Raw genomic sequence first — 22,867 nt, 5'->3', positions numbered from 1 at the left:
AAAATTGGGGTGTTCTAAAACTTATGACAGATAGTGTATATTTATGTTTTCCAGGGTTTCTGGGAGGGGATGTTTGGACTCAAACGCAAGACTCAGCAACAGAGCAGGTAAGATATGTTTTTTTTTTATTATTACTTTTTTTGATTCAAATCAGAGGTTGATAACAAAAGGGCAGCAGCAGGATCAGAGACTTCAACACAATGACCATGAAGCACAATAGAAAGTCTGGCTGTGGGCTGGTGTTTGTGAATGAGAAGTCCTTTATGTTGAAAATATTCTGTGATTTTATCAGGGAGATATGATGACGAAGGAAAGCCTGCTGAACACTCTGGAGGATTTGAGAGAGAAGGAATTTGAGGACTTCAAGTGGTTCCTAAAGGGTGAAAGTCACCAAGCCATCAAAGCATCCCGGCTGGAGAATGCAGAGAGACGAGACACTGTGGATCTGATGGTGCAGACCTACCAACTTCCTGGAGCTGTGGAGGTGACCAAGAAGCTTTTAAAGACGATCAACAGGAATGATCTGCTGCAGAGTTTATCAGACAGCAGCTCAGGACCAGAAGGTCAGTCACAGGAAGACAGAAACATGATGTCACTGCAGGGTGAGAGCTGCATTTAGATACTGAAACAAGATATTAACCTGTTCACACAAGATGCATCTCTCACATCCAGACTGTGGAGGTCAGACATAAATGTTACATTCATGTTATTTATTTGTTTTAATACTGAAGAACTTCCACATTCACACAGACGATGTCCATCTGTCCACCATGATTAACACAAACATCTCTGCTTTCACTGTCAGTGAAAAAGTCTTCACTTCCTCTCTGATACAGCAGGAATGGATGTGAGCACAACACATCAATCAGCCATAGGATTCGTCTACATGTATAGATTTAATTTAATTTTCTTTTTTTTGCAGAACCTTTTTCCCTTCACACTCGTCCCCTTCCTTCCCTTCCTCCTTGTCCTCCTCGTCCTCCTTGTCCTCCCCGTCCTCCTCGTCCTCATCATGCTTACCTCGGTGTTGACGACAGACAGACTGAGGGTAAAGTTGCTGTATTCTTTGGTATGTGTGGAACACCTGAACTAAGCCACCAAAAGAGTGCTGCTAGGCCTTCAGACACACATGACTGCACTGCTTTATTCATGAAAACAGAGGCTCTAATCTCTCTTTCTCTGTATCTCAGTGGATGTCTGTGATGTTGGGAACTCCGTAGAGAACAGAAAAGCTTCCTCCTTCCACACTCTTCATTGTTCTCCTCGTCCTCATCATGCTAACATCGACAGACAGACTGAAGGTAAAGCTGTGGTAATCTCTGGTGAGTGTGGAACACCTGAAAGACAAAGCTACATTCTGGGAATTTTGGGAATCTTTGGGAATTTTGATTCTGCATTGACTCTCGATTCACAATCAACTCTCAACTGAATAAATAGAGGAGCATTATTAAGGCTCTTCCTCAAGTTCACTGTAGATCAAACCATTGAGTGGGATTCCACTGAAAGCCAATCTGAAACATCAGTAAGAGTGAAGCTAACAGGTGTTGATGAAGGCCACTGACTGTGAGAGTAAATCAGTGATTTGCTTTCATGTGGAATCATCTTCCAGTCTTGTGAAATCAAAGAGTTATTTACTGTCCAACATCACTGCTTCAGAGTTTGTTGTAAAAGCATTTTCTTCACCCAGGTGATGATCTTTACATCCACCTGAAGGTATCTGTTCCATTTGCAGTCTTTAGTTAGAGAGATGTCACTGTCAAGCCACAACTACGCACAGCAGACCTGCTGGTTGACTTTTGTGGAAGTACCCAATACCAGGTGGTCTTTGACAGCAGATGGTTATTGTTCAGATCATTGTGAAGTTAAATAAAATGGTCCACTATTATTCACAGAAAAATTGAGAATGCCAGTTGTTCAGCAGCTCCAGAAACATACATTTAGTTTAAAGATATTTAATCAGCTATATTTATGTATGTATGTCACAGACAGCAAACAGAAAAGCCCTGGATTAAAACAGGGTGAAAGTAGTGAATGTGATTGGGCTTGATTGTCACAGCCTCTAACATGCCCACCTATAATGTGTGATAACATATTCTTTCTGATCCCACCTTATATCCAAGCACCCAACAGGTGCACCAGGTCAACCAGCCACCAAATTACCAAAAGAGTGCTGCCAGGCCTTCAGACACAATTGATTACACCACTGCTTTATTCATGAAAACAGAGGCTCTAATCTCTCTTTCTCTGTACCTCAGTGGATGTCTGTGATGTTGGGAAAACCTTAGAGAACAGAAAATCTTCCTCCTTCCACACTCTTCATTGTTCTCCTCTTCCTCATCATACTTACCTCGGTGGTGACGGCAGACAGATTGAAGGTAAAGCTGCTGTATTCTTTGGTATAATAATAATAATAATAATGCATTTTATTTAAAGGTGCCTTTCAAAGCACTCAAGGACACCTTACAAGGCACAAAAACACGACAATAGTACATCAAACAATAAAAATCAGGTACATTTTAGTGCAAAGATAAAGAATAAATATGAATGTGACTATAAAGTGCTTGTTTGCATAGTTAGTGTGAGACAGAGTATGCCACTCTGAATAGGTGCGTTTTCAGGCGGGATTTAAAGGTGGAAACAGAGTCCGAAGTGCAAATGTCTGGTGGGAGAGAGTTCGAAAGGCGGGGGGCAGATCGGCTGAAGGCTCTTGAACCCATGATGGTAGTTAAGTTGGCAGATGGGGCAGAGAGCTGGTTGGCAGAGGAGGATCGGAGAGTTCGGGAGGGTCTGTAGATGTGAATAAGTTCCGAGAGATATGATGGTGCCAGGTTGTGAAGGATCTTGTAAGTGAGGAGTAGAATCTTAAAGTCAATGCAGGATTTGATAGGGAGCCAATGAAGTTTCTGCAGGGCAGGAGTGATGTGTTCAATAGAGGGGGTTCTGGTTCTGGTAATGATACGGGCGGCTGCGTTCTGGATCAGCTGGAGTTTGTCAGAGGAAGACCAAAGAGGAGAGCGTTACAGTAGTCCAGACAGGATGTGATCAGGGTGTTTACCAGGATAGCGGTGCAGGTTGGTGAAAGTGAGGGACGGAGACGGATCATGTTCCGTAGATGGAAGAGTGCAGTCCGAGTTACGTTATTGATGTGGACTTCGAAAGATAATGTGCTGTCCAGGATAACACCCAGGCTCTTTACCTGATGCGATGTAGGAACAGTGGAATTGTCGATGGACATGGAGAAAGTGTTGAGTGTTGCTAGGGTAGATCTGGTACCAATGAGGAGGACCTCAGTTTTTCCGCCGTTGAGTTTAAGAAAGTTGAGTGAGAGCCATGATTTAATTTCCAGTAAGCAATCCGATAGGGCGATGGGTGGCAGAGTGGAAGAAGGCTTAATGGAAAGATAGAGTTGGGTATCATCAGTGTAACAATGGAATTGAATGTCAAATTTCCTGAGAATGTGACCAAGAGGCAGAAGATAAATAATGAACAGGAGGGGGCCAAGGACAGAGTCCTGGGGAACACCACTAGAGACTGGGGAGGAGCCGGATCTCAGGTTCTTAAGTTGAACAAACTGTGTGCGGCCAGAGAGATATGATCAGAACCAGGCCAGAGGGATGTCAGTGATTCCAATGGAGGATAACCTGTCCAGGAGGATTTCGTGGGAGACAGTGTCAAAAGCTGCGCTCAGGTCGAGGAGAACCAGAATGGAGAGAAGTCCAGAGTCAGATGCCATCAGGAGGTCATTGGTGATTTTCACTAGTGCTGTCTCGGTGCTGTGAAGAGGACGGAAGCCAGACTGAAATTGTTTATAGAGTTTATTGTCGGATAGGTGGGTGCGGAGCTAGGCTGCAACAGTTCTTTCCAGAATTTTGGAGAGAAATGGCAGGTTTGAGATCGGTCGGAAGTTGTTCAAATCATTCGGATCAGCGCAAGGTTTCTTGAGTGTTGGTGTTATTGCAGCAGTCTTTAGTGATGCTGGGACAACACCAGAAGTCAGTGAGGAATGAATGTGTGGAACACCTGAACTAAGCCACCAAATTACCAAAAGAGTGCTGCCAGGCCTTCAGACACACTTGACTGCACTGCTTTATTCATGAAAACAGAGGCTCTAATCTCTATTTCTCTGTACCTCAGTGGATGTCTGTGATGTTGGGAACTCCTTAGAGAACAGAAGAGCTTCCTCCTTCCACACTCTTCGTCGTTCTCTTCGTCCTCATCATGCTTACCTCGGTGGTGACGGCAGACAGATTGAAGGTAAAGCTGCTGTATTCTCTGGTTTGTGTGGAACACCTGAAAGACAAAGCTAAACTTTTTAATTGGGTGAATTTCATTAAGGGATACATTAGAAATCAGTGCTGCCTGGATTATGTTTTTTATCAACATGATAAGAAACTTCGGTAATACTTTACTTGAAGGTATCGTCATAAGAGTGACATGACACTGTCATAACTGTTACATGACACAGTCATGAACGCATCATAAACATTGTGTCAATGTCATAAACGTTTATGACTGTTGTCATTAAGTGTCATTCGGTTTTTGTAATGACAAGTTGACATTGTTTGGGTTGTCTTGATTATGACAACTTGACATTAACAAAATATGCACCTATTTCTGTGTTTATGGCAAGTTGACATAAACTGTTATCTTTAATTGTGATAATGCTGAAGTACAGAGTGGAAGTTTAGATTATATAATCCACTAAGAAAGTGTGCTTACATGTATGTGATTGGCCAACATAGCACCATGGTGGATGACATTGTGTTGAGGCAAAAGTTGAGCACAGTTCAACTTTTGTTGCCCAATGACGACTGCAGTGTTTTGCCAAGCCCTCTGAGATGGCACACAGCATCAACACACTGACTCCATTCAAATGAATGAAAGGGCTGCATTTTTTCACGAGAATTAGTCTGGATGACCCCTAAAATCTTAGTTTTTTCTATGTATGTTTGACACAGATGGGATGGTTCCAGTACCAGAACCACGACACATCTTACATTACCAAGGTATGCTTCAACCAAACCTCAAAGACCGCTTTATGTGTGCAGCACCGGGGTGGACGACAGATAAGCAACATCTGGTTGATAACTACACAGAGCTGTACATCACAGCAGGTGGTGATGTACACATCACCACAGAGCATGAGATCAGACAGATTGAGACAGCAAGGAAGCCAGCAGACACTGAGAAAACAATTCAACCCAGTGACATGTTCAAAGACCCTTCTGGAAAATATAAACCCATCAGGACAGTTCTGACCAATGGAATCGCAGGAATTGGAAAAACGTTCCTTGTACATAAGTTTGTGTTGGACTGGGCCGAAAGACGAACCAATCAAGATGTGGATCTCATTTTCCCCTTCACCTTCCGTCAGCTGAATCCACTGAAGGAGGAAATGTTTCGTTTGGCAGAGCTCATTCATGAATGCATCCCAGAAACTAAAGACATCAAGGAGGAGGCTCTAAATCACATCTTTACAACTCTGCAGTCATTAGGAAACACCAACTATGACAAGAGTCCATTCAAACTTCTGTTTGTTTTGGACGGACTGGATGAGAGCCGCCTTGAACTGGACTTTGGTGGAAAAAGCATTCGTTCAATTGATGTAACAAAGTCAACTAAAGTAGAAGTACTGCTGAGAAACCTCATCAATCGGAAACTGCTATGCTCAGCTCGCATCTGGATAACAACACGACCTGCGGCAGCCAATCAGATCCATTCTGATTTTATTGACATGGTGACAGAGGTCAGAGGATTCACTGACCCACAGAAGGAGGAGTACTTCAGGAAGAGATTCAGAGATGAGGAGCAGGCCAGCACCATCATCTCCCACATCAAGACATCACGAAGCCTCCACATCATGTGCTACATCCCAGTCTTCTGCTGGATCACTGCTACAGTTCTGGAGGATGTGTTGAGCAGAGAGGGAGGAGAGCTGCCCAAGACCCTGACTGAGATGTACACAGAATTCCTGGTGTTCCAGATTTATCGAACGAAAGAAAAATATGGCAAAGAAAAGTGCATTCAGCACATTAAATCATTAGCAAAACTGGCTTTTCAGCAGCTGAGAAAGGGCAACCCGATCTTCTACGAGAAAGACCTGAGAGAGAGTGGCATTGATTTGAAAAAGGCATCAGTGTGCTCAGGAGTCTTCACAGAGATCTTTAAAGAGGAGCGTGGGAAGAAGAAGGATGACAAAAAGTTGTTCAGCTTTGTTCATCTGAGTGTTCAGGAGTTTCTTGCTGCTCTCCATGTGAAGATGTCACTCATCAACAGCAACAAAAACGTGATGCCTTTTCCACAAACAAAAGTCCAAAACATGGGACTGCTTTTAAGGAAACCCTCTACCAAGAAGATCCATAGGATTTCTATCGACGAGGCCTTACAGAGTCCAAATGGACACCTGGACTTGTTCCTTCGCTTCCTCCTGGGTCTTTCACTGCAGGCCAATCAGGATAAACTAAAAGACCTGCTGATAAAAACAGAAGGAAGCTCAGAAACCAATCAGGAAACAGTCGAGTACATCAAGAAGAAGATCAATGAGAACCTGTCTGCAGAGAGAAGCATCAATCTGTTCCACTGTCTGAATGAACTGAATGATCGTTCTCTAGTGGAGGAGATCCAACAGTACCTGAGATCAGGAAGTCTCTCCACAGATAAACTGTCTCCTGCTCAGTGGTCAGCTCTGGTCTTCATCTTACTGTCATCAGAAAAAGATCTGGACGTGTTTGACCTGAAGAAATACTCTGCTTCAGAGGAGGCTCTTCTGAGGCTGCTGCCAGTGGTCAAAGCCTCCAACAAAGCTCTGTAAGTAGACAGATAACTGCAGATACTAACGTGTTGGTTTGGGCTCATCCATAAAAAAAATAATATTGTCACACAGAATGATCTCTTATTCTGTGATTCCAGCATTGACTCATTTTTCTCATTATACACTATAAACACCATAAAAGATTACTGAACTAAACAACTATGGGTAGGTAACTCTCCATTTTGCAGGTGTTATTGTCTTTTTGTCACATTAACTCTCCATCAGGCTGAATGGCTGTAATCTGTCAGAGAGAAGCTGCAAACCTCTGTCCTCAGTTCTCAGCTCCCAGCCCTCTAAACTGAGAGAGCTGGACCTGAGCAACAACGACCTGCGGGATTCAGGGGTGAAGCTGATCTCTGTTGGACTGGAGAATCCAAACTGTACACTTGAGACTCTCAGGTCAGGATTCAACCATTTCTTAAACAGACAATAATTTTATTGTTGCTTTACGTGCAGGTTAATGGGTGATCAAGCCTTTGCTGTTAGAGCCCTCACACTCTGGAACCTACTGCCTACTGAAATCAGACACACTAAATCTCTAGCTTATTTTAAAACTCTTCTTACAACCATATAGTAAGCTTACTGTACTTTAGTACAGGTTGTATTCATACTCATTTGTTGCTGTGGAATTGTGTGTTGATCAGGTAGGTCAGTAATAAAGTGTTTTGCTGGAAGTAGCAGAGGATGGTTAACAAGTGTGTTGAGTATGCTGGATCCCATCAAACTGTGATGAAGCAAAGTCATAGGAATGTTGAAAAAAATAGGTTACTAATAAGTAATAAAATACAATACAAACTTGCATGAACTTTTCTGCTCTCTGAAGGACCAAGACAAAACATGGTGTAAACTGGACACTGGCAGGCACAACTACTTGCAAAATGTGATGATTTGTTCCTTATGATTAATCATTTTATATTAACAGTGGATTAAATGAAATTATGAAAGGGGGTACTCATTGATACTGTGTTTTTTAAGCAGCAGCATAACAGGTTTACAGGACTTTGGAGTCCTGAAGAGAAGGCTCTGGCCAATCGTTGAACCTCAGAGGAGGAACAAAAGAACAAGTGAAATTGCCTGAATTGGGAGAAATTGCAAGCAAAATAAAATGATGCTTTAAAAAATATGATTATTTTAAAAAACTACATATGACGAGTTATATGTAATCACTTCCTCTGATATAAAGCATTCTGCATATAACAGAGACAACTATATTTCAGTGCTCATGTTTATTGTATTTTCTGAACATGAGAACTCGAAGTTCTATAACAAAGTAAATGCTGTACTTGAGTTCTATTCATAAGCCTTTATTTAATAAACGTTCACCTCAACATTAGCACCAAACAAAATCAGTCAATAATACCAATAAATAAATCCATGAACATACATATATATTATCTTTTCTCAAGTGCCCATTTTATGTTTGAGGTAGATTATGTCCATCTTTACTGTCTGAACAACATCAGCTCATATTCTTTTGACTAAGTGAATGCAAACCGCATTTGGGAACATTCGGGAATAGTTTTGCTCCATCTATGGCATCATCATCAATTAGCATTAATTATTGCAATCATAAAATCACAATTTCCCTTAAAGGACTGAACAGTGGACCAGCTCTTTACCCTTTTTTGAACTTGGAGAAGGCTTTTATAACCAGAGTGCGAGTTGTGTCTGTATTCTTGGCAGAAAGTAAGGTTGGTGGGTAGGTGTTGGGCTCTGCCAGCGTCTTCCCTTGTCTCTGAGTGTGATGTTCAAACTGTGTATTATTTGGCGAAAACACAATTATGTTTCTGCCTCCAGGCTGTCGGGCTGCATGGTCACAGAGGAAGGCTGTGCTTCTCTGATCTCAGCTCTGAGATTCAACCCCTCCCATCTGAGAGAGCTGGACCTGAGTTACAATCATCCAGGAGACTCAGGAATTAAGCTACTCTCTGGTGGTCTGGAAGATTCACGCTGGAAACTGGTCATTCTCAGGTATGAACTGACAACAAGAGTTCATATAATTTTTCTCTGTAATACTGACAAGCTGAAGACTGTTGGTTCACAAAAATCAACTCCTGCTGTGGGAAATTAACATTATTTGTTTTGTTTCAAAATAACATACTTTCTTCCTATAAAAGACTGACATTAGGTGGAAACTTAAGTAAAACTGCATTACTGGCTTTAAAATAAATAAGGGCATGTGTATGAACTGTGTTGTCATGCTGGATATAAGTGAAGATTTATGAAGATCCTTGATCTCTAAAGGATCTTTCTGACTTTCTTTCTTCTTTTAGGGTGGAACATTGTGGAGAGAAGAGGCTGAAACCTGGCCTAAGGAAGTGTAAGTGTGTGTTCACTTATAAACTGTGCTTTCATTAATCTTGCATGTTGTGTTAACTCATACTAAACATTTTAATATTCCTGCTCACACAAAGGCATTGTTACATTTTGCAATTGTAGTATGAACAGCATGTACGCAAAAAAGAAAAGCTATGAAGCAGATGGCTGGATGATGTAGACAATCTGATGTGTCAGTTTTTAATCAAAACAGTTTCAGTCAGTACTACAATTGTTTGTTTGTTTGTTAAAGACTAGAGTGTTCAGCTGTTTTACAAAATCAAAGAGCCATGAGGAAAATTAAACTATATATCTTTGAGGAGTTTTTTTTATTTATTTCAGCCGTGATTTGGTGAAGCCAAAGAGATTGGCTATGAATGATTGGCTCCTTTCTGCGCCTTCGGTGCCATTCTGCTCTGCGCAGAGACATCAGCCTCTTCCTCAAGATGGCCCACAACTCTGCCAGACGGGGGCGCTGCCCCTCACTGGCTTCCTTGTACTGCTTCTTGAGGGACTTCAACTCCTGACGAATCTTGTGGATTCTCACTGCCCTCTGGTTCATGGTGTAAATTTGTCCGAGCAGGTCTCTTCTCTGCGCCGAACCTCTCTTGGGCAAGACTGATAATGATGGTCGTCATTGCCTGCAGCCTTCGGTCTACATCTCCTTTCTCAGATGCTTCCAGCACCTTGTCCACGTCCTCGTCAAACTGCTCCCAAACTGTCCTCTTACAGGCCTGTGGCCACTTGATTCGAACCTTCCCCAGGGAGAGACTTCGCAGGACTGGTTGTGCCACACAGAGGCTCTGGGCTCTATGGGGTGCTTCCTGGCCTGGCTCCTCCTGCGTCTCACCAGATGCAGCATCTGCTCGCTGTGGCACGTCATCTCCCTCCAAACACTTCTTCTTGGCCTGGTGAATCTTGAGGCCTCGGCTGTTTTTACAGATTTTCCCGCATCTGCATGTCGCGGTCGTCGTCATTTCTCCGTTGCCATTTGTCGTTACCATTTGGTCCGTCAGATTGGGGTTCCCATCCCCCCCCCCCTCAGGCTCCCCTGGGGGTATTTTTCCATAAGTCGATCTGTAGCTTGCGAAACAGCAGAGGAAGCGGTTTGAGCTGCCAACCCTCCCCGCCCCGGGTGCTGTCTTTCCAAGCTGCCAACTGTCTCTCCAGTCATAGCCAGCCTATTCCTGCTCGTCATCCAGTCTTTTCCTGGTCGTCACTGGTTTCGCCAAAACAGATAGTTATTGAATACATCTTCTGATGCACCTGAACACATCCTCAGTGATGTAACCTGGGGTCATCGGGTGTTTCGGGTCTTTCAACATCATACACCCTCTCCCAGGCGGCCCGTGTTCAGGTGGCATTTGCTCGACCCCATGGACCCCACACCATCTGGAGGCTTTCTCAGCTGCTTTGGTGATGTTCTTGATAGCTCTGCTCCTCGCTACTCCCGTGATGCCCAGCACACCGAGGGCTCTGTGGACTGAGTGACCCACAAATCCTCTGCGGCCTACTTCAATGGGCATACACCTTGCCTTCCAGCCCTGCTCTTGACAGTTTATCACCAGATGTTCATATTTGGTCCTCTTCCTTTCGTGAGCCTCCCCCAGGCCATCCTGGGGACAATGTTCTGTGGGAATCTCAGCTGTTTCTCCAGGTCCACTGAGAGCTGCCAGTGCTGGGCTGTTGCCAGGATCCCTGCAGCCGCCTTCTTATGACCTGCCCTGGGTTGCTCCCCTGCCTTAACAAAGGCGATTGCGCTGGTGCTGTTGTGCACTCGGTTGCAGCTGCTGATCCCCTTGCTGATAGAAAGTATCGGACCAACACATTGTTGGTTTGAGGTTGCACATGGAATTTAATGATGATAAGAATAGTTTAGAATAACAACAGTCAGTCTGTTAATAAATCAACAAATGATAAACTGCTGCTGTGTTGTGTGCTGTTTTCTCAATCAGATGCCTGTGAACTCAAACTGGACACAAACACAGCACACAAGGAGCTTGTACTGTCGGACAACAACAGGAAGGTGACAGCAGTGACGGAGGAGCACATCTATATGAACTGTCCAGATAAATTTGACGACTGGCTTCAGCTGGGGTGTAGAAATGGTCTGACTGGTCGCTGTTACTGGGAGGTAGAATGGGATGGAGATGTCCTTCTGTCAGTGACTCACACAGGAATCAAAACGCAGAGAAACTGTGATGACGAAGGGTTTTCAAGACACGATCAGTCCTGGAATCTGTACTGCTCCCATGAATGTTACCGTGTCTGTCACAATAACACAGTAGTATCAATCCCTCTTCCCTCCTCCTCCTCCTCCCCCTCCTCCTCCTCCTCCTCCTCCTCCTCCTCCTCCTCCTCCTCCTCCTCTAACAGAGTAGCAGTGTATGTGGACTGTCCTGCTGGCACTCTGTCCTTCTACAGAGTCTCCTCTGACACACCGATCCACCTCCACACCTTCAACACCACATTCACTGAACGGCTTTATCCTGGGTTTGGGTTTGGCTCGTCTGGTTCTTCAGTGTCTCTGTGTCCTTTGTAGGAGGGAGATTCTCCTCCTATGTATAGAAACACTCACACTGCTTATGAGCACATAGTGGGCCTCATGCAACAAAATGTATGTTTTTTATCCCTAAACTCTCTGACTTTTCTGTGAGGTTCGCTTAGATGTGTTCCAAGTCAGATTCAACAAACTCTCACAACTGCCTGAACTTATTGTAAACATTGACTGTATTAAAATGATCGACACATCCAACATGAGGTTAACAATTGGTTTTTGGCATCCTGTTTTCAAGCCTTGAGTTTGGCATTTTGACCATCGCCATCTTGGTTATTTGGAGTCAGATGTGATAAAAAGTGACCATATTTGCATAAGAGTGTCCAGCTATGGAGAAGCTCCTCAGTTTCCAACTGCAGCACCTTATGCATTACTGTGGTAGCAACTTGTCAGTCACAATGTAGCCACTCCCTAAAACATACGCTGCTTTATCGTCTGTTTCATTACAAATGGGGCAATAATTACAAAATGAATCATGCTGAAAAAGACTTGAAACTAATACTAACATGAAGGTGTGTAGGAGGTAATGAATCAGTCGCCCCCTGCTTGACATTAGAGAGAATGCAGGTTTAAAGCACTCATGCATTGGCTTTACTTATCAGACCTGGAGCTATACCCTGTTGGTTGTAAATCACCTGTTCAGCCTGATGAATGTCACCTGTTCATAACGAGGTGACTGTTTCTGACATCTGATCATAAGTCTAATCAACCTGAAAATAAGGAAAAACATCCAAAACCAAAAACATCTTTTGGTTGTGAGGTAAACAGTCAAAAACATTCTTGAAATGAGACACAGAGAATCTGAACTGAACAGAATTATGAGATTCCCAAATATTCCCACCCTTAGTGCGTTGGGTTGATGATTCTAATCAATGAGCTTTAACCACACAGTACATAAAACCCAAAACAAAGCAAAGCAAATATTCAATGTTAATATACAAAATGTATAGAGTTTACTCCTGTTGCCATTTCTATAAATGATTATACTTGCCATACTGAAACACAAGATGTAAGTGACTCTGTGTGGAGTGTTTAAAAGTGCAGTGCATCAGTAGGAATATGCTAATCTATGCTAATAGCTATCTCCTTTCTCTCTCACTGGCTTTGAAGTTATGTGCAGGAATGCAGACTTCTTGCATCAGGAACAATTTGCTTGCAGCAGCTGAGACTCTCGCCCTGTAGTCTTTATCTTTATCGATATAAATATGGTACTGATATTTAATTCAGTCCAGAGGGGGAATAATGGTTTTGCTGACTAAATGAATTACATCTCCTTTTGCTTTTTGTAGAATTAAATGTAATAAGGAATTAGTTGTTTCTTAAGTACTCACTCAAAAATGCATCTTCATTAAACAAACAACAAACAAATCTGTTTTTCTTGCAGGTGTTTCTCCAACTAACTAAACCACATGATAACCAGATTCCCCTGAAATGTACTCATCACATTTATGCTCCCCAGGACTGTGTTGTACTAGTTCAATGAAATCCATCAGTTTCCATGTGAAGTCTTTCTTACGTTCTCAGTGACTGCTGACTAACCTTTTATTTACTGGTTATAATGAAATAAAGTTTGAACCATAGACTGTATATATAATGGACGAAACATCCGTGACGTCACCCATTGGTTTGTGGACTGCTGCTCGGAAGCGAATAGTTTCGGATCTGAGCAGCGCCATCTTGAACATTTCAGGTGCATGCTGGGAAAAATAAAAACAGGGATTCTCCTTATATGGGCATCAGGAGGAGCATGAGGCGCCCTCCTGAACCTGTGAACCAATCAACCTGTCAATCACCACGTAGCCACGCCCTAATGCATACCCTGCTTTATCGTCACATATAAAATCAGGGAGGCCAAAATGTCCCAAATGAACATCATACTGCATTGAAGAAGGCTTTAAACTAGCGATTGAGACCATAAACACATTTTGAAAACGTTTACTGAGGTTAGAAATCAAGTGAGAAGTTGGTGAATTCTCCATTGACTTGTATAGAGACGGAAGTCCTTTTGACACCAAAACGGTCGCCCCCTGGTGGCCTTTTGATAGAATGCAGTTTTAAGTTACTTCCTGGTTGGCCTCATTTCAGAGGACCAGAACTCCCCGTCTGGTTTGAACTTACTGTTCTGGTTTGCTCCAGAGGATGAACCTTTTTGCTTTTTAGTGACCTGTCTTGTAGCAGCTCCCTCAGAACTAGACCTTTGTGTTGATTGGCTTTTTACTCTAGAGAGTTGAAGAGTTGACGATAACTACACTTGTTATTTTATTGTATGTGCAATAAAAACTTAGCAAGTAAAAAGCAAAGAAGAGTATTTGATTAAAGTAATCCACCCAAAAAGATGAAAAAACTCCAATGATGAAAAATAAAGTCTGGTTTGCAACACAACAAAAATACATAATGGAGCTTAATATAAAACAATAGACGTTTTATATTAGGAGGCAGGACTCAAAATTAACTTTCTTCCTCAGTGTCTTACAGGGTTTCAACTTTCAAACTAAAGTTCTTTTTTGTATTCTAGACTTAATGTTCATTAAATCTTTCCTTAAGGTTGTATGCAGTTACATTCATTTTAATAGTGCATTCATTATTTAGACATTTTCATACATAAGTTTCAAAAAGTTTCTACAAACGTAACGAGAACCAACATTACATGAGTTGAGTCATATGTTTAACTTTAACCTTCGTGTCGTCCTCTCGGGTCAAATTGACCCCGTCTGTTTTGACTGTTCCTTCTTCCCTCCTTCCTCCCTCCCTTTCTTTCTCCCTCCTTCCTCCCTCCTTCCTCCCTCCCTTTCTTTCTCCCTCCTTCCTCCCTCCTTCCTCCCTTCCGCCTTTCCCTCCTTACTCCTTTCCTTCCTTCCTCCCTCGTTCCTTCCTCCATCCCTCCCTCCTTTTCTAACTTCATTCTTCCTTCCTTCCTCCCTCCTTCCTCCCTCCTTACTTGCTCCTTTCCTTCCCTCCTTCCCTCCTCCCACCCTCCTTTCTTTCCTTCCCTCCTTCCCTCCTCCCTCCCTCCTTTCTTTCCTTCCCCTCCTTCCCTGTTCAGAGAAGTTCCTCTTCTGATCCACAATAATCCCAAACACCATATCTTTGTGTCCCAGGTGCTGTTTGTCCTGTTTACATCCTTAATCCCCTGAAAAGGAAGGAGGCATAAGAAGTCTCACCAATGGCTGCAGCTATAAAGAACATCTGGTATTTCCTTTAACACGACACTAACGGAGAATCAGCGGCACCCAGAAATTGGGCTAATTTGATTCATCCTTTTGCATTCCAGAACATCTTCTCATTACTTTTTAATGTGCTCTTCCCATAAAAAGCTTAGCCTAGATAAAAGTTGGGTCATTAAGATCAGACCGTGCACTTCATCATATCTGCTTTAACAGAGAACATCCACAGTATTGATGAGTGATCAGACCGATGCAGCTCCTCTCGGCCTCTTTAGTAACACCGTGATCATCTCACAAACACAGTGAAGTATTCAATGAGTTTAACCTTTGTGTCGTCCTCCCGGGTCAAACTGACCCCGTCTGTTTTGACTGTTCCTTCTTTCCCCCTTCCTTCCTTCCTTCCTTCCGTCTGTCCTTCCTCCCTCTCTCTTTCTTTCCTTCCTCTCCCTTTCTTCCTTCCTTCTGCCTTCCTACTTCTGTCTTTCCTTCCTTCCTCCCTCCCTCCTTCCTTCCTCCCTCCTTTCCTTCATTCTTCCTCCCTTCCTTCCTTCTTCCTCCGTCCTCCCTTCCTTCTTTCCTTCCTCCCTCCTTTACTTCCTTCCTTCTTTCCTTCCTTCCTCCCTCCTTTCCTTCCTTCCTTCTTCCTCTTTACTTTCCTTCCCTCTTCCTCCCTTCCTCCCTTCCTTCCTTCCTCCGTCCCTCCTTTCCTTCCTTCTTCCTCCCTTCCTCCCTCCCTCCTTTCCTTCCTTCTTCCTCCCTTCCTTCCTTGACTCGAGGACAAGAGGAGGGTTAAAAACAGTTACTGTCTCCTCCTGATCTCAGTGGAATCACCTGTTTCTGTTCTATATGTGGTGAGCAATGCTCCCTCAGTGCAGATACAACACCACAGGTTTGACTCCTCCTGTAATCCATCCCCTTTATCAGGTCATTAAGACACCTGGTTGCTCTTGTTGTTGCCCTTGCTGCTTCCATGTGTCCTGATCAGAGGTAGGCAGCCTGACATTTGATTGTCAGAAGATATATTTTCAGATGTCTAACTCTGGTTTTAGCTTCTCTGCTAAACCCTGCTGTGCTGTTGAGGCCTTTGGTGTCATAATAAACCATCAATATGTCACTTTGAAGCCTCGTACATGAACTACAGATACAAAGCTTCCATGTGCAGGCTGAGATGTTCAGAGAGGGAGAGCAGTGCTTATACGTCACACTGCAGGGGAATCAGGTCAGACCTACATACAGTACAAACGCAACACATATTTCCATTGATGTGATGTTCTTGTGGGGGCGGGAGGGTTGGAGAGAGATTCAGGGGAAAGCTTCCATCAGCCTGCAGACAACATTTTATCAGCTGTAATGTAGGTTTCATAGATTTCTCTGTAATTATGTGATGTGCAAACACTTGTTCCATCATCTTTACTGTTTCCTTCTTTTTTTTGTTTGTTTTATTGAACATTTTCAGCTCGTAGCATAGACATATCTTTTTAAATGTCAAACTATAACGATAGCAAATATACTGAATACATGAATCAAATTATACATTAAAATATATTTAATCTCAAGAAGTTAAAGTTCAGGACGGAACTTCCTTCCTCTCTTTTTCCTCCCTTCCTTCTTTCCTTCCTCCATTCCCTTTCTTCCTTCCTTCTGTCCTTCCTTCCTCCCTCCCTCCTCCTTTCCTTCCTTCCTTTCCTTCCTCCATCCCTCCTTCTCTCTTTCTTTCCTCCCCCCTACCTTCCTCCCTTCCTTCTTTCCTCTGTCCTTCTTTCCTTCCTTTCTCCCTCCCTCCATCCTTCCTTCTTTCCTCCCTCCCTCCTACCTTCCTTCTTTCCTCCGTCCTTCCTTCCTCCCTTTCTTCTTTCCTTTCCTCCTTTCCTTCTTCCCTCCTTTCCTTCTTTCCCTCCATCCTTTCCTCCTTCCTTCCTTCCTCCCTCCCTCCTCCCCCCCACTCTGAATACACACCAGCACAGAGGGGAGGAGAGAGAGAGAGAGAGAGATGTGTGTAAGAATCTTGCAGCTGTAGTTTATAAAGTCTGCAGCTGAGAAGCAGAAGACGCCTCTGCAGAGGATTCAAATGAACAACAGACGGACTTACTTTGGATTTACTGGATTAAAAGAAACCTGTTTTGTTTTATGGCTATTAGAGGACAAGAGGAATACTCTAGAGAATAAACTTTTCTCAGCTCCAAGAAGATCCACCAATCCTGGGTTCTTTCTTTTTTCTCTTTATGTTTTAAGACCTTACATGTGATTACCCAGATTTGGATCATGAGTTAAACCTGGAGGAGGGGACTCACACCTGAGACTGTGAATGGAGAATATGAGGATCTGTATTTTACTTCAGCTGAGTCTGAGAAAAGAAATAACTGATCAAAGAGAACAAATCCACAGCTGGATTATTGGTTTTACTCATTGGAACATAAACAACCTGGATGTAGAGTCTGTGACATCCTTCAAAAATGTTTTGACGGCTGGATTTCGGGTTTACCTTCTTGCTGCCATCTCTGTCACTCATCTGAAGCCAGATAAACAAACTCTGACTCAATGATACAAGCAGCGGTCCAAGTAGCCCAGAGGATGCTAAGGATAATATCCAAACACTGAGTCAGCTGTAACAACTGAGCTTGACATATTTGAAGCCTAAACAGTCAAATCAAATAATGATAAATAGTTAAAATCGAGACCTGAAAATAAATAATGAACTGGTTTAACAGTTTAAGCTAAAAGTTAAAGTAATGCTGATTGTCCAGCTTCTGCTACAGTGACAGTACCATTAATGCAAAGTTGACTAAACTGACCTAAAAGTTCAGTCGATTGAATGAACAATCGTCTCTGTGTCTCATAAAATATCATCCAGTTTAAATCAGTTTCGACACATTTGGAACATGAAAGGAGATTTTGATGATGAGCTGCTTGAGTTCATGTTGAACATTAGATAAAAAAGGTTGGGAACCATTTATCTTAAAGATGAAATATCTGGTGCAATGGGACTGTAACTCTTATAATAAAATGATATCAAGTTTTCCTGGAGCCTCTCCTAGTGGCCACTTGAGGAACTGCAGCTGAGCAGACAAGCACTGTGGTGTTTCTTCTTCTCTCCCTGGTCACTGCACTGTTTTTACTCCTAAAAAACTCAAACCAGACCAACGATGGTTAACCCGCGACCTGCTGCTAACAAATCCCACGTCTGCCTCACGGCTGCCCTGATCTTGGTCAGCTTGGCGCTCATGGACGCCTACCTGGTGGAGCAGAATCCGGGTTCCAGGAGGATTGGCGTGTGTGTCACCGTGCTGGCAGGCGACGCTTGTTTCCTCATCGTGCTTCGATACGTCGCCATCTGGGCCGGGTCGGAGGTGCACACAGCCAGACGAGGCTACGCCATGATGCTCTGGTTCTTCTACATCTTCATCCTGGAGATCAAGGTCTACTTTGTTTATCAGAACTACAAATCTGAGGATGCTGAAGCGATGGACGAAGGTGCATCCAGGAGAGCTCTGACGTTGCTGTTGTCGGTCTTCATGCCCATCGTGTTCATAACATTGGCAGCAATAGACCATTTGGAGTATTTGAGGCTGTATAAGAAGAGAGAGGAGATAAGGAGTCGTCTCTCGTCTCTTCTGGGTGGTGTTGGACCTGCTGGATGTTGTGGATGTTCAGGCCAACCTGTGGGAGCTTCAGGGTGACGGACTCCCGCTGTGGGTGGAGGGATTCACCTTCTTCTACTGCTACATCCTCCTGCTGGTGTTACCTTGTGTCTCCCTGAGTGAAATCAGCATGCAGGGTGTGAACATTGTCCCACACAAAATGATGCTCTACCCAATCCTCAGTCTTGCCACAATAAACGTCATCACCCTCCTGATTCGGGGGGGAAACCTGCTGATTTATGGCGACATCCGAGTCTCGGGGATCATGATGGGAAAGAATGTGATCGCCATAGTGGTGAAGAGCTGCAGTCTGGTGCAGTACAGAAGAAACCAGCCGGCTTCTCCTCCTGCAGATCGAGGCGCCGACATGCAGAAGAACTCTCTGGGTGATGTCCATGTATTTAAGACCCAGCCTGTGCCGGTGCTACCCAGAGTCGTGATCGAGGACTTCACCTCCATACCAGAGGAAGAGGAGGAGGAGTGTGATGAGAGTGAGCAAACATGAGAGGGGACAAACTAAAGCCAGGATTATTATCCCTTCCTTCCTTCCTCCCTCCTTTCCTTCCTTCTTCCTCCATTCCTTCCTCGACTTGAGGACAACAGGAGGGTTAAACAACGTCTTCTTGCCTAGCAGACTGCAACAGAGTGTTTGGAGATCAAAGTTTTTAAATTTAAGTTGAACTTTAAGAACAAAACCCGACAGAAACAGGCATTTCTGTTGCAGCTGTTTCTGACAGTGTTTCTGCCTTCCTGCATTGACAATAACAGTATTCATGTGGATGAGGTTTGGATTTTGGGATTTTCGTTCTCCATGACAGACACAAAGTCAGTGGTCCTTCTCCTCTCAAAAAACAGCGTTTCTTCTTCTTCCTTGACTGTGATGTTCTCTTCACTGTGCAGATGAATCATTATGAAGTTTGGATCTAACTTACAGTCGGTCTGTCGCTCTTCAACATTCAGCCTCTGGGTTTGAGCTGTAATCTGGTTCAGTATCTCCGTGTTCTCTGGAGGAGGGAAAGAAACACTCAGAGACAAACTTTTACATCATAACCTACAAATAATGCTCAATGCTCTATATTTGATATCTGTTATTTTAATTAATATGTTATTCAACTATATCTAATTAATGCATTTAAGTGTATAAACGGTGCACTATGACATTTTTCTAGAATAGTGAGGATAAAATATGGATTTGACATAAAATCAGGTTCCAGATAATTATCCTAAATCTGTCATTTTGAACAATTGTATATTTCCACAATTTATGTAAATGAGATGTATTATTATTATTATTAGAAAATAAAATAAAGATATATTTCGTGTTTTATAATTATTTCCCAGAATTAAAGTTGAAACAATCCATAATATTCCTTGTTTAACCCTCCTGTTGTCCTCGAGTCAAGGAAGGAAGGGAATAAGGAAGGAAGGATGGAAGGGAGGAAGAAGGAAGGAAAGGAGGAAGGCAGGGAGGAAGAAGGACGGAAGGGAGGAAGAAGGAAGGAAGGGAGGAAGAAGGAAGGAAGGAAAGGAGGGAGGGAGGTAGGATGGAAGGGAGGAAGAAGGAAAGAAAGGAGGGAGGAAAGAGAGAAGGAGGGAGGAAGGAAAGAAGGAAGGGAAGAAGGAAAGGAAGGACAGATGGAAGGAAGGAAGGGAGGAAAGAAGGAACAGTCCCGGGAGGACGACACGAAGGTTAAAATATAAGCAGCTATAAACATTTGAGTGTTGTATTAATATTATATAATTATTACTGAACACTTAAGCAGCTAATTTGAATTTTATCTACAGTTTGGTATTTTATAACAATTCATCATATTTCATAAGCTGATCGTATGTTTTGTATCTTGATCTTTAAAATATAAAAACTGAAATAAATGTGAAGTACATTTAATATATATATATAATATTTTCCTCTCAAATGTTGTAAAAAAAATATATTTTCACTTTAATGTCAGGAAACATTTGAATGCAGGACTTGAGCTTGTGATGGAGGATGTTTCAACTGTTCTGTTTCCATGGTTACTGAAGTAAAGGATTTGATTGGCTACTTCCGTTGCTGTAATACTGTCACTCTTTGAGCACATGGAAACAGCGCCTCTCAGTGGCCGATAGCGGTACTGCAACCAGCAAACAGGTGAATAAAAGCGTTCCTCTGTTCACTGAGACATTTAGTTATCAGCTCCATCAGAATACTGATCAGCTAATAATCAGGATTTCAATATAATCTGTTGTTAGACTGAATAATAAATCCACTAAGAGCTGAATCACTCTGTACTCTTTATTTATGGTTTTGCATCTCAACAGCAAGGCAGAGTCCATGTAAACCTGTTCCTTACTGACATTATTAACCCCTCCTGTTGTCCTCGAGTCAAGGAGGGAAGGGAGGAAGGAAGGAAGGAAAGGAGGGAGGGAGGAAGAAGGAAAAGAGGAAGGAAGGGAGGAAGGGAGGAAGGAACGAAGGGAGGAAGGAAGAAGGAAGGAAGGAAAGGAGGGAGGAGGGAAGGAAGGGAAGAAGGGGGGAAGGAAAGGAAGGAAGGAAAGAAGGAAGGGAGGAAGGAAGAAGGAAGGAAAGGAGGGAGGAAGGAAGGAGGGAGGAAAGGAAAGAAGGAAGGGAGGAAGAAGGAAAGGAAAGGAAGGAGGGAGGGAGGGAGGGAGGAAGGAAGGGAGGAAGGAAGAAGGAAGGAAAGGAGGGAGGAAGGAAGAGAAGAAAGGAAGGGAGCAAGGAAAGGGAGAAGGAAGGTTTGAGGAAAGAAGGAAGGAAGGGAGAAAGAAGGAAGGAGGGAAGGAAAGGAGGAAGGAAGGGAAGAAAGGAAAGAAGGAAGGGAGGAAGGAAAGGAAGGACGGAAGGATGGATGAAAGAAGGAAGGAGGGAGGGAAGGAGAAAGGAAAAGAGGAAGGGAGGAAGGAAGGAAAGAAGGACAGAGGAAAGAAGGAAGGGAGGAAGGTAGGGGGAGGGAAGAAGGGAGGAAGGAAAGGAAAGAAAGGAAGGAAGGAAGGAAGGAAGGAAGGACAGAAGGAAGGAAGAAATGGGGATGGAGGAAGGAAAGAAGGAAGGGAGGGAAGAGAGAGGAAGGAAAGAAAGAGAGAAGGAGGGAGGAAGAACGTGTTCATCATTATATGCTGATGTCAGAGCTATATGGACTAGAGGGAGAGATGAGGCAAATATTCAGCAGGCTATCGTAACTGTTGAACAATGGTCAATTTATTTTGTTGTTGTTTGTTTTAGAGAATATAGCTGAATTAGTATGATCATAATATTAGTATCATGTTGGTTGATTTGAGAACTGGTTAATGCTTTTTTAAGGTGCTGGGCAGCTGTGGCAGAGAGGTGAATGTATTTCTATAGGTAAGCAGGTAGAAGACCAGCAGGTAGAGGATCAGCAGGTAGAGGACCAGCAGGTAGAGGGCCAGAAGGTAGAGGACCAGCAGGTAGAGGACCAGCAGGTAGAGGACCAGCAGGTAGAGGACCAGCAGAGGACCAGCAGGTAGAGGATCAGCAGGTAGAGGATCAGCAGGTAGAGGACCAGCAGGTAGAGGGCCAGCAGGTAGAGGACCAGCAGGTAGAGGATCAGCAGGTAGAGGATCAGCAGGTAGAGGGCCAGCAGGTAGAGGGCCAGCAGGTAGAGGGCCAGCAGGTAGAGGACCAGCAGGTAGAGGACCAGCAGGTAGAGGATCAGCAGGTAGAGGGCCAGCAGGTAGAGGACCAGCAGGTAGAGGATCAGCAGGTAGAGGGCCAGCAGGTAGAGGACCAGCAGGTAGAGGACCAGCAGGTAGAGGACCAGCAGGTAGAGGACCAGCAGGTAGAGGATCAGCAGGTAGAGGGCCAGCAGGTAGAGGACCAGCAGGTAGAGGACCAGCAGGTAGAGGATCAGCAGGTAGAGGACCAGCAGGTAGAGGACCAGCAGGTAGAGGATCAGCAGGTAGAGGATCAGCAGGTAGAGGGCCAGCAGGTAGAGGACCAGCAGGTAGAGGACCAGCAGGTAGAGGGCCAGCAGGTAGAGGACCAGCAGGTAGAGGATCAGCAGGTAGAGGACAGGTTGATGGTTTTTTACCAGGTCAGAGAGGCGGTAGATGCTAATGTTCTTTGTCTGTTTGCTTGCAGAAAAATAGACCACAAGAAACTTCATGAACTTTTTTCCCTGCTTAAGATTCATACCTGAGGTTTGATTTTGAGTTTGTTTATTTTTCTTCATTTAAAAAAACATTAAGTTAAGGACAAATCATCACTACAATCATTCTGCATCATTTTAAAAATCCCTCGCTTGCTTCTTGAGGAAGCAGCCTGATTGGATGCTAAACAGCCAATCAGGCTGCTTCCTCCCAGTCTGTGATTGGCTGGTTCTGTAGTTCATTTACATACACTTTGCCAACTCGAGCGTGCAAA

The 22,867-nt window shown here is 43.6% G+C and overlaps 1 protein-coding gene and 1 pseudogene across 1 annotated transcript; both read left to right on the top strand.

The window, feature by feature from the left end:
• Nucleotides 1–298: 298 nt before the first annotated feature.
• Nucleotides 299–11,669, top strand: LOC133999235 (NLR family CARD domain-containing protein 3-like). Its single transcript, XM_062438427.1, has 6 exons — nucleotides 299–563; nucleotides 4,959–6,807; nucleotides 7,037–7,210; nucleotides 8,609–8,782; nucleotides 9,085–9,131; nucleotides 11,083–11,669. The coding sequence occupies exons 1-6, from the start codon at nucleotides 299–301 to the stop codon at nucleotides 11,667–11,669; spliced, it is 3,096 nt and encodes a 1,031-aa protein (XP_062294411.1).
• A 6,322-nt stretch (nucleotides 11,670–17,991) lies between these two features.
• Nucleotides 17,992–18,991, top strand: LOC133987525 (transmembrane protein 121-like; annotated as a pseudogene).
• The last annotated feature ends 3,876 nt before the right edge of the window (nucleotides 18,992–22,867 follow it).

This window comes from Scomber scombrus, chromosome 2, assembly GCF_963691925.1.
Source record: "Scomber scombrus chromosome 2, fScoSco1.1, whole genome shotgun sequence".
In the NCBI taxonomy this organism is placed as follows: Eukaryota; Metazoa; Chordata; class Actinopteri; order Scombriformes; family Scombridae; genus Scomber; species Scomber scombrus.
This window is presented reverse-complemented; position numbering and strand designations above follow the sequence as displayed.